General features: G+C 29.6%; 1 protein-coding gene and 1 long non-coding RNA gene across 2 annotated transcripts; one reads left to right on the top strand and one right to left on the bottom strand.

Moving 5' to 3' along the window:
* The first annotated feature begins 583 nt into the window (after positions 1–583).
* Positions 584–15,592, top strand: LOC130903503 (U1 small nuclear ribonucleoprotein 70 kDa). The gene is made up of 8 exons (XM_057815641.1): positions 584–917; positions 977–1,159; positions 1,228–1,290; positions 2,263–2,344; positions 10,242–10,343; positions 11,561–11,885; positions 13,175–13,347; positions 15,150–15,592. The coding sequence occupies exons 1-8, from the start codon at positions 774–776 to the stop codon at positions 15,296–15,298; spliced, it is 1,221 nt and encodes a 406-aa protein (XP_057671624.1). The 5' UTR covers positions 584–773; the 3' UTR covers positions 15,299–15,592.
* Positions 14,416–18,060, bottom strand: LOC130903505 (uncharacterized). The gene is made up of 4 exons (XR_009060749.1): positions 17,725–18,060; positions 17,393–17,663; positions 17,267–17,331; positions 14,416–16,963 (listed from the first exon to the last, which is right to left on the bottom strand). It is a non-coding gene; the product is annotated as an uncharacterized LOC130903505 (long non-coding RNA).
* Positions 18,061–19,124: the final 1,064 nt, after the last annotated feature.

Here is a 19,124-nt window from a genome sequence, read left to right as displayed (position 1 = left end):
GAAATGATAGTTTTTCTGTCTTACTGATTTTTCATGGACCATTTTTGAACGCAGTCTTGCTATATGAATGACCGTAAATTATAAAGGTCTACATAGTGTGGTGTAATATAGGCGATACACATTGTTGTAGATACAATTAAGTATTGAGTAGATTGACATACAAAGCCCCGTGTCCCAACTAACTGAATTTCCATTTTTATATATGTATTTTTCATTTTCATAAATTGTCTTTATATTAGATATATTTGATAGAAAATCAGTTTCAAAAATCCAGTTAAAACAAAATATTTTGATAAAGACCGAAGTAGATCGAGAAGTCAATTTTTTACCCGTTTTCTGAAACAGATTCAAAGTCAAAACGATAAATTGTAATAAAAAGTTCGAGGAAATAATATATAATAATAATACATATATATATATATATATATATATATATATATATATATATATATATATATAATTTTTTTAATTATATATATATATATATATATATATATATATATAATTTTTTTAATTATTCTATTTCCTAATTATTATGAAATTTACTGATATTTTATTAGTGAAGCTGCTAATTTTAGAATCATAGAGGTGGCAACATTGTTCGCATATACGGTGCATTTCTATCTAATGGTCGTCCATTTTGTGAAATAACTCAGAAGGTGAATGTTGAATTTGTGATTAACCGAAAAAATTGAATGATTAAAGTGTTGTGTTTATTTTCAACTACGATAACAAATATGCACTAGGTTAAAAATATTAAAAACTTTGTGAAGATGACTCAGTTTTTACCACCAAATCTACTAGCTTTATTTGCACCACGCGATCCTATTCCATATTTACCACCAGTCGCTAAGTTACCCCATGAAAAGAAGAATAGAGGCTACCTGGGCGTTAGTCAATTTCTAGATAGTTTTGAAGTGAGTATATTTTTAAAGTAAATTAATAAATTAATTATTAAATACTTATGTACTTTTAGGATCCCAAAGACACTCCTCCACCAACAAAAGTTGAAACGAGAGAAGAAAGATTAGAAAGGCGACGAAGAGAACGAGCTGAGCAAGTTGCTTATAAATTGGAACAAGAAATTGCTGTATGGGATCCCGCTTCTGCACCTAACAGTACTTCAGATCCCTTTAAAACACTTTTTGTTGCTAGAATTGTAAGTTTTTTATCTTATTATTTCTATCGGTATTACTATGAAGGTAATAAATATAAATATTGTTTTAGAATTATGATACTTCAGAGTCCAAACTTCGCAGAGAATTTGAAGTATATGGTCCTATTAAAAAGGTCAGTACAAGATTACAAATTATTAATCTTGAATTGCACTAATTCTATTCCTATTTAATGAATAACATGCATCAAAAAACCATACATTAGATCAAATGACTTGTGTATTAAAAATTGATGCGATATAATAAGTGGATATCCAATGAAGATATTTATATATTTGAATATTTTCTATTTCACACCATAAACATTTTTGACAATATGTGTTCATAATTACCTTCATTTTATTTATTGAATTAAAGTTTCCTATATAAGGTACAAATCCATAATTAGGCTATTTTTAGTAAAAATAGACACTATAGATTTGAGAATAGTTTTGGATATTACATTAAATGTCTGAAATGTAATAATGTTCTATTGTACCTTATATTTAATTGTGTGGATTATCTAAATACAGCTGGCCATTTCCCGTTTCTTTTGGTATTTTTGAGAAGTTTTTCTTGGAAATGACTTTTGTTTCTGAATTGGTGAGAAAACTATATAAAACTATGCTATATAAATTGTGAAAAGCATTCTCCTCTACATATTGCTGCAATTTAACACCTATATTTATCAATCAAAGTTGAATTATACATTCTGCCTAAAAGTATTACATCACTGTGATTTCTGATAATTGCAATGAAATTGAATAACTAGTAATACATCACCCCAATCTTGCACATTCCATTTTTCATGCTCCAGTGCAAATCTTAACCTAGCGATACGGTGTTTCCTGCCAATATTTTGCTCACCAAAATATTGGCATCATACTTTGTTCTCCTGTATATTCCTGTGAGCCAGATTAGCACAACTTTTTAGCCTATGGATACTTAGAGCTACAAAAATACCTCTCACAATTTTGTCCTATTTTAAGATATAAAACAAAATGGACTAGAAGGTATGCGAGTGAAAAAAGTTCAGTTGTGCTTTGGCAGTAAATTTCAGAATAAAAATTTTCCAAAATTTTTATGGTACCTAATATTTTATTTTTAGATCTTGTTGATTCACAACAGTATCAATGGTAAACCAAGGGGGTATGCTTTTATTGAATATGAACATGAAAGAGACATGCACTGTAAGTATCCTTACATTATATCAAAATATGATTTCAATAATACCACAGTTAATTACATATTTAAAGTCAAATTCAACTTTATATATAACCTAGATATTTTTTAGATCAATGTGTATGGCTACTAATATTTTTTAAGATAAATATAAGGTTAGTTATTTCCAGAGTAAATAAACCACTGGAATCATACATATTTTCTGTTTTCTTTGTAGAGGTGGATATCACAGTAAACAAGTACTGATAAAGGTAATTTTTTGATAAATTATTAGTGTATGACAATATTTTTAAACTAAATATCTTAGGGTAGGTAAGCAGGGAAAAAAATCTTATATTTTCTGATAATATGAATGTGCTTGTAATATTAATATGTTCTTGATTACTCACTCGTTTTCTTTCTAATATACTTATATATATTTATAAATAAAATTTGTTAGATTTTTTACAACAATATTTTATTTCTGATGCAGTCTTGTCTATTTCGTATTTAATGAGTGATGTGCCACTGTGTTCCTTAACCAAACTTGAATGAAAATTACTTCGATCTAAGTATACACTTAAACTATAGCTCCTTAACCAGATTTGAATGAAAATTACTTCGATCTAAGTATACATTTAAACTAGAGCAAATGCAACGTTTTAAGCTTATTTAGAAAATCGGTTTCCCGAGCTGTTGGAAAATAATAGGGACTTGAATTTGTTTTTCCGAAAATTTCTATTTTACTTTCCATTTAATGATTATATGAATGAATTACATTCACCTTTTCTATGTAAATAATAAAATCAATCGATATGAAAGTATTACGAATACTTTTGATTCTTCTTCAAATATTCATATATAGAATGATTTTTGAATGCCTGTGTTGAATATACACAAAATATAAAAATATAGATACGGAAACATAGTATTAATATTATGGCATAGTGTGTAGAATGTAGACTAGAGTCAAAATGTAAACAAATCTTATTCGGAGCGCCCTTCGGTATTAGAGTAGAGTTGAATTTATTCTAGATTAATTTTTGTTTGAAATTTTCCTCAAATTTAGAAAAATTAGTTTGAATCGCCATAGAACTCATAAAGAAAATCGAGATTCAACATGTGCAATGCTTACAAAATGAATATGTATCGATGTGCTAACATTGATAAACAACCAGACTACTTTATTTGTATTGACTCAGGTCTTGTAAAAGTGAGCTATGTGAAATTTCATGATCATCAGGACATGTTAATTATTTAGGCAATGGACTAAACACAAGACAGTCTTTAGTTAAAAAGTGGTGTTGTAAATGCTTCGGTTTAATTAAATGATCGTAACCAATTTTGACAAAGCTGTGAATGAATCTTGAAAGTTGAAGAACAAGTTACTTCGTCTTTATTGAAACAATGTAATAGCTGATAAACAATCGAAGAATGATTCAATCATATCACTTTCTTAGATGAGGGGTAAACCAGTGAAAATATATTTAAATAAAAGTGCTAAAACAACAAATTTCCCAATCAGTATTTACTTAGTATTGGAAGATTTTCAAAAAAATAAAAACATTTAATTTTAGCCTGAGAACTACTTGTGCAATAGCTAACGTTGTTTGAGTATCTTCTAAAAGCAAAAAAAATATTCAACCTAATTTGAAAAGAGAACTTGAAGATTTCATAGCTACTATTCAAGCTAAGCGACAATTTCAAGTTTGGTATTGATGGGGGAGGTGGATTTTTAATATGTATGTGTCTATTCAGAGATAAATGAATCACCGGAAATTAACTCACTCATCTTAGCTATAGACTATACGAGTACACATGAAAATTACACAAATGCTTCAATTTTGTGATTAAAATTGTCTATCAATAACTTTGGTGGCATGGAACGATATTGTTACAGATCTAAAGTTGGCAAATATTCTAGTCTGCATAATGACACATGCAAGCTGCTATCCTTGTAGGTGGCGTTATACTAAAAAAAGATGAACTTCACGAACTATGCCCTTATAGAATAATTGGAGAAAATGATTTAGATTAGATTGAAGCAGGAGCAGACAAAAAACTTTTAAGTTCTAAAGTGGGCAAGTACATGTAGTGTAGAGTGTAGTGATGAGATTACGCATGGCTCTCCAGTTTTAAAGAGAAATTCATGCAAGTGTTTCTAAATAAAATAAACATCTTGGGAAGAGACTCATTGAATTGTTTGAAATACGTTGAAGTATTTCAAAGTTTCAATAAAGTCGTTGATGCCTGTTTCAAAGTGAAATTACATGAATGCAATTCATTTATATAATCACTAAATCAAAAATAAAAAGAAATTTTCGGAAAAACAATTCAAACCCCTCAAAACCGATTTTCTGAATAGGCTTAAAAAACGTTGCATTTGTGCTTTAGTTTAAGTTTAGTAGATTGAAGACTTTCATGTAATTTTCATTTAAGTATGGGTAAGGAACACCTTGTGTGGTAATTATTTTCCGGCTTTCTTATTACACTTTAAATTGTTTCTCAAGATACTTACTCCTTTAGATTAAATGTATAATTTTATTTCCATACCATTTTAATGACCTATCGAATAATTTTTTGCATATAATAAAAATTGTAGTAGGAAACATTTTAAATAAAAATAATGGTTTATGAGGTACTCCATAATGGAATATCAGGTAACTTTTGAACTAAACCTATCAGGTAGTTATGGTAAGTTAAATTTGTTTTTTTTTATTTAAATTGAATTTTAAGAAAGTATTGATTTGTAGCTATACCCATTGCCTTTTGCTAATCAACAAATGTTGCTTATATGTGTGGTATATTGAACTCTTTTAGTCATCTTTATGTAGCCAGCAACTTTGTTCAATCTAAAACAACGAAACTAAAATTAATTCTTTGTATTTTTTTTATACAGTCGTCCTGCTGGCAACTAAGTAGTGCCGAATTTGTCCCAAACTTCCGCTTTTTGCTGGCTATATAGGTTTGTATGTGTGGTAAGCACCCTGCATACAAATATAATTTTAAAAGAATTAGTTATTGCGGGGTAGGATATTAAATTACGTGTCATTCTTAAAATTAGCTTTATTTATGACAATAGTTCACTTTAAATATTTTCATTTTGAGATTTTGGTTTCTATCGGTGGGAGTGGGAAACTTTGCGTCAATTAATACAAAAATTAGTATTCGGGAGATAATTACCTCATTTTATCATTATTGGAATCCAAACTATCCAATTTACATGATTATTTGTAGAATGGTCTTTTACAAAGAAGTTTTGTCCACTTCCAAATAGGCAATAAATACTTTCACTCCCAGATATTGAATTACCCTACAAGAATCCAGCAAATGCTTTTATATCATTTAATTAACTCAATATATCCTTCATTCACATTTTTATTCTGATAAAAATCTATGGAATACTTCATGATCTATTGAAAACGTAAGTGGAACTTATTTCCTTTTTTATCAATATTAAAGAAACATGACGTCTTGTTCTATTTACCGGCTTATCACGCAGTTGCATGTACTGCTAAATTTTAATCCAGGCATTCTCATTTTTTTCATTAGTAACTATATAAGAATCAAATATCTTTTACTTATTTTAATTCTTAAGCCTCCAATGACGATATTTCCCGCTTCTTCCGGACGACACCTTAATTAACTAAAATTTACTTTTAATTGGGTATGCGCTCAGTAAGTAAATGCGCACCAGGTAAAACCTATTATATAAAAAGGATTATCTACATCTTCCAGTGACGAATATTATAAAATATTCAATTCTGAACTTTTTTCGATAACGATGATTTCATGAATTATTAACGTAAGTAATGGGTAGGTATATTACATCTATACCTATATCACTAGATCAGTTTCAACAGTTTTTAAAATTTGAGTATTTAGAAACGTGGCTAGGGAAACAACAATTTCAATAACAAAGATTATACCCATGAGACATTTTTTCCAAAGTTTATATTTTCTATCACCTCCACCTTGCTTCTTTACATGTATTTTTATACATTTTCTGTGATTAAATTATTTTTTGTATTCTTAGCTTTATTTATGATTTGGTTCATGTGTTAATTAAGAGTAATGAGCTTAATTCTGCTGACCTCTTATAGGCCCATGGCTTGAAGGCTCTCTACTGCCTCTCTTAACTTTTGTTCATGGCTGCATTGCGCCAGTTCGCTATCGCTAACTTTCTTACATGCATCTAGACATTTCCTACATGGACGCCCTCTTTTTATTCTGTATGCCCAAACCAAAACTATATAGCCGAGCTCTGTCTAACCATATAACCTTTTAATCTCTGCATTCGTTCTACTTCTCCATTCATCTTATTTAACTCTTATCCCTTAAAAAAATTTTTCTTAACACTTCTCTCTCCCATGCATTTAGCCTGTTATCTTCTTTCTTATTCATGCCCCAGCATTCACTACCATATAACACTGTAGGTTGTATAACTACACTGTAAATTCTTAGTTTCGCTACCCTTGAGATATCTTTGGACCTTAGAAAACCTACTAGAGCACCAACTGTTTTATTATCTCTTACCACTCTTCTGCCGATTTCTTTAATTTCGTCTACTTGTTACTGTTACTCCCAGGTATTCAAACTCTTGTACTCTATCGAACTGGAACTTCTTGTTTTGTTCTGTTGTGATTTATAATTGATTGTCATTTAAAAATTCGTTACCCATTTCCATATGTTTGTTGACATGTAGACCATATGTATACCAGGACTTACATTTTGCTATTATAAATCATTCCTCGGGATCGTAATCCAATATCCCTGGGAATCACCTCTAGTAGGAGATTGAACAAAACTGTTGATAACGGGTCGCCCTGTTTTTTTTGTTTGGAATTTTTCGGATAAGCTCTCTTCTTCGACTACTATGTTTTCGGTTTTGTTTAGTGTCATTTTCACGAATCGTATTAATTTCTTAGGTATTCCAAGTCTGCTAGAGCTTGGTACAGGAGTTTACTTAATACAGAATCATATGCCTATTTAAAGTCAATAATAATTTATTTTGAGCAATATCGTAGGTAAAAATTGGCGAGCCCCTTGAATACTATACAATTATGTCAGAAATTATTAAAACACAGTGCAAAGCAATACAATTAGTCTAGAAAGTATACCAGAGAGACTGGAACTCTACCCTAGATGAAGCACATAGCAAGTAGACGTGTACCTACATGAACATATTTTTATGATACAAAAAGAAAAAAAAATAAGAATTGATACTAAAGAAAATTTGGAAAATTTTCGAAGATATAGGAGTCACTTATACAAGTTATAGTATATAAAGACGGATTATGTTATGTAAAAAAATTGCAAATCAAAGCAGAAGTCCTGCCCTTTCCAAAACATATATAAATTGTACAATGGTAACTATATACAGAAAAACTGTATATGGAGGAGAAAAAATTATAACAAGTAACATGATATGGTATTCTTAAAACATGTTTGTAGTTTGTAAAAAGCAACACAATATGATGAATATATTTTTCAGAATGTGTTGACACTTTTAATAAGTTTAATTTATACGTAAAACATGGTTAGATTCAATCTAGCATAAATACCATGTTTAAACAAGATAAAAAAAGTCATGAAATCAAAACTATTTCCTGAGAGGCTACAATATTTCAACAAGTTTTCAGAAATTGGAAATTATCTGTGTAGTTCTTCGATTTACATATCGAAATTGGAGTTTGGTTATAGTAATTAGGTTTGGTCGATACACAAGAAACTAAAATTCCACTCTGTATTATAAGTATTATATTTATTTCCAACAATGGTATTCATTCTGTAGATATGTTGAGCTTGTGCATCTGTTCTGCTAAATATAGAAATTTTTAAGAATTATATTCAATTTGCTTATGTATCTCCGAAACTGATCTAGTGTTTTTAATCGAAAAGTCAGCAATGCTTCACAATATTGCTGTACTTTCAATATTTGTCATAATCTTCATATACCAGATAACCAAATAAAAAACTGTCATCCAGAAACTGATAACAAGAGTTTTTCAAAATAAAAAAATTAATATTTTGAATGAATGAATGAATATTAATAAAATATTCATACCCAGGACTCCAATTCTTGGATACCAGCACATTCAAGTAAACATTAATTTATTCCCATCACTCATCCCCTTACAGTCATAAAGTTACTATCAAATATATTTATTATGTTCATCTAATAGGTGGTAGAATCCAGTGATGCATTGAAAAAGGATCGATTAAATCACCAGATTTTTGGCTTCTAAGATTTTTTAATTGACTTACACGGTGCCACTTTTTATAAATGCACAAAATATAGTTGGAAACACTGGACCATGATGTGTGGAAAATGTATTAAATAGAAGTGTTTTTATAAAATGAAATGTTGGAAATACGATCATTTATTATCAATAAATCTTTCTTATTATAGAGAAAATGATGAGTCTAAATAATATATTGATTTTCCACACTAGCTATTAGAAAAGAATAAGTGGTTCCAAGTTGCGGGTATGTAGTTACGAGTTTTTTTTGTTAAAATTCTTTCATCTTCCAAATTTTTACATGTTTTTTATTATGAAAAACTTTTTTGTCTTTAGGTTCCTCGAGGATGAAATTTTATTGGTTACGTCTTGTATAATTGACATTCTTGAAAGTACAGTTAATTGTTTATTATTTTTGGTCTAGTACGTCTAAACTACCCTTCCTAATGTAAACTTTCAACGTCGTTTTTTATTATTTTCGTTTATTTATTTCAGTCATCTGGTTTCTTGGGTTCGTTTGTATTATACTTCTTTGGGTTATATTAAGAGCAAAGTGTGAGCATGACACATCAATCATTTACTGATGGCTTTTCTTGGGATTATAAATTATAGATAGAATTTCGCAGTCTTCACTTGAAACATTTTCTATTTGTATTCGTATTCCCTTATTTCATGTTATCTAATGCATATCTCTATAAATTCAAAATTTTCATTCTTGATTAATCGATGCTTGATTATTATAAAAATTAAGTTGATTTTTATATTCCCCTTTTTGATTTCGCTCTTATAAATCGAATGAATGGTACAAAAGAAAGTGAACAAATGAATTAACAATTTATTGCCCCATCTATTTCTATCTGAAAGAAACTTATAACAGTAAAAGTCGGATAACAGTTTTATAAATGAGCTGGATATAAGTAGGAAGTCAATCATTCGCCTAGTTATGCATGATTTGCAATTACAACAATAGTCATAAATGACATACAATCAACTCTATGACCTAACTCTATTCAACAGCTGAGCAATTAATTGAATCTCTACTAAGAAAACAGTCCTAGTAACTCATAATTTTGGACCCTGATCAAGAGAAACTAAATCAATTGAAATATCTGAGATAAAATTTTTTACCCAATATAAATTTTACATCTTTTGACTCTCCTTGAAATTTATTAACAAAATCATTTAATCCTGAAAGTTTACTTTAATAAATTCTAGTTCATTCATAACTTGATTTTGATTTAGATAAAAAAGAATCTTATAAATCATCATAAGGAACATCATCGTTTTTTTAACCAGATTTTGACTGTACTCAAGAATAAAACTTCATTCATGACTAAACGCCGTCACTAATAACAAATTGCCTTACTTATTGGACGTCATTTAAACTTTCAATTCAAAACAGCATATACATAAACTTAGGACAGATGGAGTTCTAAAATCATTCCAACATTTACCTGAGATTTTGATTTTTATATTAATTCAATCTATTCTAACTTGGTCAGCTGTAGTCTTTGAACTAAAGAAACCAGTAAACTGATTTTGGTGGTTGTTGTCAAAACAACAGTGCAGGATGCATTGTAATTGTATTTTGTTATCAAATGTTGAATTTATATAAACAAAACAACTTTGAAAGTTAGTAAAGTATTGAGATTATCGTTCGTGATGTAAAAAATTAATATTCCAGCCGCTTACAAACACGCCGACGGTAAGAAAATTGATGGTAGGAGGGTTTTAGTTGATGTTGAAAGAGCTAGGACTGTCAAAGGATGGCTGCCTAGAAGATTAGGTGAGTAATTTTTTTGAACTGTCATCATTGGAAATTATGAAATGAAGTGTTTCATCTTTGAAATTCTATTAGGTTATATTTTAATAATTGTAATAATACCACACAATCCTGAAATCCATACTTAGAAACCATGACAAAGATACAATTATTTAATAGATTGTTCAAAGGATGAATACTGAACGGGTTCCCCCTTTTTTGTCGTTATAATAATATAGTTAAACATTTCCGGAACCAAAATTTGTGTTCAGCATTCATTGCAGAAGCAACGACAATGTGTATGTGGGTATTGGAGTATCAAATACACTGCGAAGATCTATGCGTCCCCTTTTCTTACTGCAATATTGGAGAACCCAGTGTTTACAGCTGATCTGTTAATCTCACTTCTTTTAAAAAGTACAGAATGTGTAGCTGTCAGAAATCTTCGTCTTCTATTTCATAAGCTTCCAGGTGAACTGCTCTGCAGTTCCGTAGTGTTTCACACTTCAACAGTATGTGGATACAGGTTTCGTTCCCTATGCAACAAAATCTGCAAAGTCTAGCGTCTTTAGGTGTTTGTTAAGACGACAGTGCTTTCCGATAGTGCTCTTTTAGTACTCGTAGATTGTTCCAGGGCTTTTAGTTAGGTCCCTAAAGTCCCTTTTTATATTTTAGGTTTGTAAACGTCCATTTTTTGCAAATTGGTCCCTAAATCCTAACCTTCTTTTCAATTTGGCATCAAAGATTGTATGATTTTTATATCGGTTCATCTTTTATCTTTATAAAATTGGTGTACCAAGATCACTCAATTGCATTTATTGTGATCGCAGATATGAACCTTTTAATTTTTTATTGCAAAAGTATTGAACCAGGGAATCGATCTTTTTCTGCAAGAGCTACATCAATGTAATATACCAACTTTCATCAATTCTGTCAGATTTTTTGTAAAAATCAATTAAAAACAATTTTTTTATGTAAAAAACACATTGTATTATTAAAAAAAATGGAAAGAATGAAAAATTAATCATAACATTGATTTGCACTAATTAACTCAAGCACATAAGTTAAGGGGTTAAGTATGGGAAACATAGTTCGTTTTGATAATAAAGTTTGTTAAGACAACTAATATATAATTTATTTTTATCCTCCAGTTTGTAGCAAATAGCGGGAGCTAATGCTATTACTACCAACACTCATTCACATAGAATTATAATCAGAACCACGTTTTTTATTCTGTTCAGGTGGCGGCTTGGGTGGTACTAGAAGAGGTGGACCGGACGTAAATATTAAACATTCGGGTCGTGAAGACAACGAAAGAGAAAGGGAACGTTACAGGTTAGAGCGCGAGAGGGAAGAAAGGGGTATTAATCGAGAACGCGAAACTAGGGATAGGGATAGAGTTAGGGAAAGAGAATTTGATCGAAGGAGATCTCGATCTAGAGAAAGAAGAAGGAGAAGTAGATCTAGGTCGCCAAGGAGAGATAAGAGAAGAAGAAGCAAGGACAAAATCAGAGATGAGATTACCATCGATGATGACGGATATGAAAGTAGAAGAGATCGAGATAGGTGAGTATTGATTACAATTTTTTTTACTAATTTGTGCAATAACAATAAATTTGATACTTGAAATGTTATATCTATTTGTTGATGCATGAAACAAGTCAATTAATCAATTGATAATGGTTCAATATTTTCAAGGTACCTTTCAACATGTTTTTTCTGGAGTACCTATTTTATTATGTAACTTTTCATTTGACTTTCAGATTTACATGACAACTCTCAATCTATCTATTAGTTACATATTTTTATTGTAAAAAATAAGCTTTTGTTTAGAAAATTCGAGTTTGAATAGTAACAAAAGAATTTTTCGGAAACTATGATCTAAGGTCAAATACATCATCTATCAGCTTATAGTGGATCCTAACCCAGAACCAAATTTTGATCTAATATACAATCAATTAAGAGGAATAAATCATTTTTAGAGAACCGTAAACAAATGAAACAATCCTCTGCTCGCATTTACCCACTAGTCTACCAGGGTAGAAGGGATCATATCATATAACTATGACCCAAATAACTCCAATCATTTTCCGAACAATAATAAACGTGAAAATCTAATAAATTCTTCAACTTCAACAACTATTGTTCAACTAAAAAATGCTAATGAAAGATTTGAAATCACATCTAAAAATCAATGAAAGTATCCGGTTTTATTGGGTATAGTTTCTCTACTGACATCTATAACTACTTGACATTAGTTGGGTATGCTTTGAATCATTTATAATTTCATTTTGGTTAGAACTTCCAATAATTCGAAATATCTCATGTGAATTATGTGGTTAAATTACATCCCAAAGAGGCTTTATTGGATTGGAGTATCAAGATGACCTCTAATTCCATGTCATTGCTACCCATTCCATTATATTGCAAAGTATATGGTATTCAGTATTAAGCAACATTTCGTTATACTTTTTTGTATACTTTGGACACGTTGATCATTTCCAAATAGGCAAAATCTGGATTCATGTGAGAGAAAAATTACACTCCATCCTTGTCCAAATGATTTCTGGTAAAGTTTCCTTGTACTATTTGTGGGGTTAATGAAGCTCTAGTTGCAGGAGACTCTGGGCCTTGAATCGAACACCTTATAGCATCTGTTGTTGATTGTAACACACAAGTGAAGTGAGTGTAACAAACCTTTATCTTAACTCTTGAAGTTACAAACATCATTCCTGATTTGAATAAGTTATACGCTTACGGTTCTTTACATCTAACAAATTATGTTAAATAAGTATTATTACCATAAGAAATAAGTATTATTACCATAAGAATGTTTTGGTTATATTATGTTTTAGGGATCGTGATAAAGACAGAAAGAGAAGAAGATCGAAATCTAGAGATAAAGATAGAGACGCTCGGAAGAGAGAACGTAGGGAAAGAAGAGAGAAGGAGAAGATAGAAAGAGTTGAATTTATTAAGACCGATGAGGGTAACGATATGGTTAGAGTCAAGGAAGAACCAGTTGATGGTAAGTTGTGTGTCTACTGTTTTTTTATTACTTATATGAAAGGGATGTACTAAAATCAATAATGTAATTAATACTAGACCTTTAATGGGGAAGTTTAGAGATAACTTAGAATTTTTATTGTGATTTTACTTTACATTGTTTGCATTAGATTGTTCTATACTGTTCAAATTAAACCATAATTTGAACTGAACTTAAATGCTAGATAATAATGTGAAGCACAAGGGTCTGATGTCTTAGAGTATTGCCTTGCGGATAGTATATGCTTCCAACATTTCAGCAAGTTTCAGTTCATCATAAATAAGTTAATATCAAATTAAGATTTTTTATCCCCCACCAGCTTCTGAATAAATATTGATTTTGCTTCAATGGTGCTAATGAAAATTAAAAAGTTTAGATTTTAATTTGTTTTAAATGATTATCAATACTTAGGTGATGTTTAGCAATACTTGACAAAAATATCTAACTTATGATGTAATAATATAATATTATATTATTACATAATATTAAAACAGTAACACAAAAAGAAACTTTTAATATATACTGCAGCAAGTTAAAATAAAGATTTCTTAGATATACATTGCCCATATATTTTTATGTAACGCTTGTTAGCAACTGGTACTTGAAACTATGGCATTTATTCTAGTAATCTTCTAAAGGTGAAGTAGACGAATCTCCTTCCGTATTTACTTTAATTATTGTAAATTTAATTTGCATTATAAATAGGCAAACCTTCATTTAAATTATATACATTTTGAATTTTAATGTACGAGGATAATATATGGCATTATAAAATATTTTACAGAATATAGAAATGACAATGTAAATTCTTTAACAAATTTATTTTTAATCTACTAGCGTAAGTGTAAATAAACATTGCTCCACTAGAATCTATATATACATATTTCCATTTTTTACCCTAGAGTGTAGGTAAGGCTGTTAATTTTATTTATTTAGCTAATTTCTTATAAAAAGCTGTTAGTCTCCAATTTCTTTGCTTCGACCCATGATCTTCCCTTCTATTTTCAAATTTTTTCTAGACTGTTATCCCATGTTACTCATGGTCCTCTATTTTTCCTTTTTTCTGGCATTTTACTTTCCTAAATTTTCTTAGCTGATACTATATTATCCAACCTTTGTAGGTGGATCCATCATCCTAGTTATCTCTTCTATGTATTCTTGTATGGGTTTAACTTTTAAATCTTCTCTTAACTGCGAGTTTCTGAATCTATCATTCTAGTATCACTTGAGATTTTTCACCTCTGCTACCCCAATTTTACTCTTTCTTTCCAAAGGCTGTCAATACCTAAGATTCACAGCTGTATGTGAGAAATAATTGCCCATTTGCCATCGATGTGAATATCCTCTATCCACTAAAACAGGGGTCTCCAGACTTTGAAGCCTTCAGGCTAGAATAATTTTTTCGGTATGTTCCAAGGGCCAAAACAATTTTAATTTTTCACTTCACGTTTATTATTTGATTGCAACCGGTTTAAAACTCTGATAAAATATTTACTGCGTAGGTGATATGTCATGTGTGGATTTTTCTTTAAGACACTTTTTGACCAAATCTTTGTTTATAATGTATACCTTTAATCCCAAGATTCATTTCACTGATAGCAATCAGTGTTATCACTATAGATCAATTCCATATTCTATTAGTAAAATAAAATTTCATTGTGTCCTAAGTGAAATTTATTAGTTTCTATAATCATTTTTAAAACGATTTCCATAATCTTACTTCAAAGATTATGCTTCCCTGTACATTTTAATTCTATTATATGGAATGATTATATTTTTTCTAGATTACGAATACACCAACTATCAATCTGCGGATTTCGATTCTGCAAAGATTAAATATGAAGAAGAGGATGAACAAAAATATGAACCACACCTTGATACAAATGGTAGGCGGTACGAGGACGATTATGAAGAAGGAGAATACAATAATTAGCCACCATTATGACATATAAATATTCCACGGAGTTAGATTTACCACAGCTTAAAAGCTTAATTTAAGTCTAATTGAAGTTAAAAAAATTCTCAATTTTTTTAGGTATATGCTAATATATTTAATGTGATTGGTGTTATTTGATAATTTTTGATTTTTCTTTATTTCCTATCAATTTGTGGAGTGTAATATCATGAAATTCGTTATATTATGAGGAAATTTTTTATGTATTGTTTCACCCGTTTACCAACCACAGGGTGTGTCACATGAATTAAATAAAGTTCTTTAAATCCGAAATTCTGTTTTGTATTTAACTAGTCAAATAGTACGACAATTATGCCAAAAAATTCAATATTAATAAAATTGTCACACATGAAATGAAAACATTCTATACCTTGTTTTTAAACTAGGAGTAATTTAAAAAACCTGAATCACACCACTAAAAGTTACTAGATTTAGAGAAGAGCCCTGATTAAGAGTGTGTTCCGAAATCGTGTTCAAAATCTGAATATTAACTTCAAAACGGCTTTTCATTGGCCCAGGTGACAATCATGGAACTGAAATAAGTGAAAAGTCAAAAGGTTATGTTTTTATTTATAAATAATAAATGTGATAACCTGCTAAATAATTATGTGAATAAGTGGTAATTACCGTTTATTTATAATATGTGAGATTAATAATAACATAGCGTAACAATAGTAATGGCGAGGTAGAAAATAAGTGAAAGAAGTTGCCAGGGGTTATAAGAAATGCGAGTTACATGATGTGGATTTGAATTATCAAGTTAATAAAACGTTTAAATTCGCAGCCCAATGATTAAACAAAGGTAGATTTCGTCAATGTGGAAACTACTTGGTTTATTTACACTTATGTATTCGTTGTTTTTTAAATAACTTATAATATACAAAACGTTTTAACAAAATTATTATATCTAACAAAAGTACCTAAACTTATCGCGAAGCTAAATATTAGGTTATAAAAAATAAATAAAGTGGATGTATTGTTTTGTTTCAAATTTTTTAAATTAAGATTTCTTCAATATTTATTTTATGTATGTGGTATTAAACTGTACCTCATTTATGTTAACAAACATTTTATATTGAAAAGTAATTTGAAGTTTGGCACTGATAAAAATATATTTATAGATAATATATGTGAATCTCACCTCTTAATAATACAAGCTATGTATAAAATTCAACAAATATATTTATGCTTTTAATGCCAAAGTTATACCCTTGTGGAAACAATATATATATATATATATTTCCATAATTACCTACCCATACTTTAGTAAGAGAAATATCAATATTTACCAAACCTGCAAGGAATCATAAGAAATAAAGTTTTTATTATTTTGAAATTTTCATTCGGTTTTTACAAAACACAAAACATCAGATCTGACTATAACATTTTTAACTCTTTGGTATTGTTTGTTAATGTAAAATTTCTTTTATAATGTAATAACTACAAAGTGCAATATTAAACTATAATGTTTATTAACCTAAAAAACATATTAATCGAAAAGTATAAGGATTTCATTTTTCATCTAAATAATAAATTGGTCTACCTTCTGACCTGTAACGTTTAATAGATGTTAAGTATTGTCGTCTCCACCTTACAATATCATCACGTTCTATTAAAACACTCTTAGGGCTTCTTTCCAGATATCTAAAAATTTATACATATTACATGAATATTTAATAACACACTAAATAAATAGAAGAAAATAATAAGGGACACCCACACACTACCTACTTTTATTTCTATATTTGATAAACATAGGTATATTTAAATATAATGGCCTGCAGATTGTATAAGGGAAAGTTCATTAAAATTTCCTATACTTATGCTAGATTATTTGTTAACATCTTAATAGGCTTGTCTTTATTTGAAACTTATTTTTAGTTTTATTAATTTTATCTACATTAATGTATGAATATAATGCACTTCCTTAATTGGAGATAATATTACCTGTATGACAAATAATCATTTTTTTGACTAAATAGATTATTTAGGTTGGTTAAACAAATCATAAGCTACAACAAACAATGATAAAATAATGATGTCCTTCATATAAAACATGACAAAATTACTTACTTGAAATTGATTTCTTTCATAAGTTTGTATAATGATGAACGAGAGACATTTTGTAAATCCGTATTTTTCTTAATTTCATTTAAAATTTTGTTCAATGTGGGGATCTCGTTTTTAAAAAAGCAACTATGTCCAATTCGTCAAATGATATTTTTATTAGTTTCATCAAATGTTTTAACAAGGCCTGGACGACCTCCAGAATGTTTTGGACCAACAAATGTTCCCGTACTTCCATATTCTTTTATCGTACGATATACAGTCGATTTCGCGATCCCTAAAAAGTAAAAATGTTTTAACTTAATTTCATACAAAAATGTAATTTTTGTACAACTAACCCATCGTTGTAACAATTTTAGATACGACAGCAGTAAACTTGATTTTTGGTTGATCAGTTAAAATTTGTTTATACAAATTTATCATTCTCTGTTTTTCGTGATAAATGATCTAAACTTATCAATTTCCGTCTTTTTGGTGGAGAAGAAAGCGCTGGTACTTGGAGTAGCATCCATATTCAATCAAAAAGTTATACAATGAGTTCTGATAAGAACTGGTTTTTTTTAAGTTGAAATAAAGCAATGTACAATAACCATAAATGGCGAATGAACAAAGTTTACGGAAAACAAGTACAAAATATTTTTAGGTTAGGTATTGACAAGTATTTTGTCACAGATGAGTAAAAAGTATCGTATGAAACTGGCTGTCATCTAGCCAATCAGAAGTCATCAGAATTGCCAACTTAAATTCAATTTACTCCTCCTATTTTAAAAACAAGGTATAGTAAGTTAAAAAATTCTCAAAGTTTCAAATTTCCCAAGTTGACAGCAAAAATCACCCACATAACTCAAGATCATTAACCTTTTCTCAAAAATCACCCACATAACTCAAGATCATTAACCTTTTCTCAAAAATCACCCACATAACTCAAGATCATTAACCTTTCCTCAAAAATCATTAATAGAAGTATCAAATTTTGAAATAGGTTTTTGGATAAGACAAATTCATTTAATTTTTTCGATTACATGGAAATTGTAATTGTTTCACTACTTAGGTCCGATACACATTGGGCATTAGAAAACTCAAAAGTGAGTGAAGTTCCAAATGATTAGTGACATGTCTTTACACCCACAGCAGACTCTATTGTAACTGACAATAGTTCATTTTGGTTTATAACAACTTGAGGTAATTCAAATTTTCAACAGGCGGATGATTAAAGTTGCCAGCTAATCAATAGGTCTTGTTTCTTTAAACTAATTTACAACGCATTGCCTACTAGTTGGCAACCAGTTGCTCCGCTGTAGTTCCCCATCAAATACAAAGGTTTTTACTTATTGCAAACTAGTTAGTAATTGGTGTTATAAATTACAAACTTACAATCCACCTGAAATTACTCTGAAGTTATCCAGATAAAAACCGCAGTTTTGTGACCAAATCATGAATTAATTAGAGAACATTGTATTTTCTTTCTACATTTATGGTGAAGTAAATCTTATGGATATTGGGCGCGTTGGGTGAGGGAAGACCATAATCAACGTCCAAAAATAGTGAATGTTTGGATCCAGATGGTAGATAATTAAGCCAGACCAATATTTTTTGACAAAACTTTCAATGGAGTATATTTGGAAATCTTGCAAAAACAATCAGTGCTGCAAATGGCTAATTTGCTAAAAGTCTAAGAAATGTATATATTAGGCAGATGCGAATCAATTCTGGATAGAAGAAGGCAATCTCAACAATC

Source organism: Diorhabda carinulata, chromosome 2 (assembly GCF_026250575.1).
Source record: "Diorhabda carinulata isolate Delta chromosome 2, icDioCari1.1, whole genome shotgun sequence".
Taxonomy (NCBI): Eukaryota; Metazoa; Arthropoda; class Insecta; order Coleoptera; family Chrysomelidae; genus Diorhabda; species Diorhabda carinulata.
The sequence above is the reverse complement of the archived record's forward strand: the minus strand, read 5'-3'. Positions and strand labels throughout refer to the sequence as shown.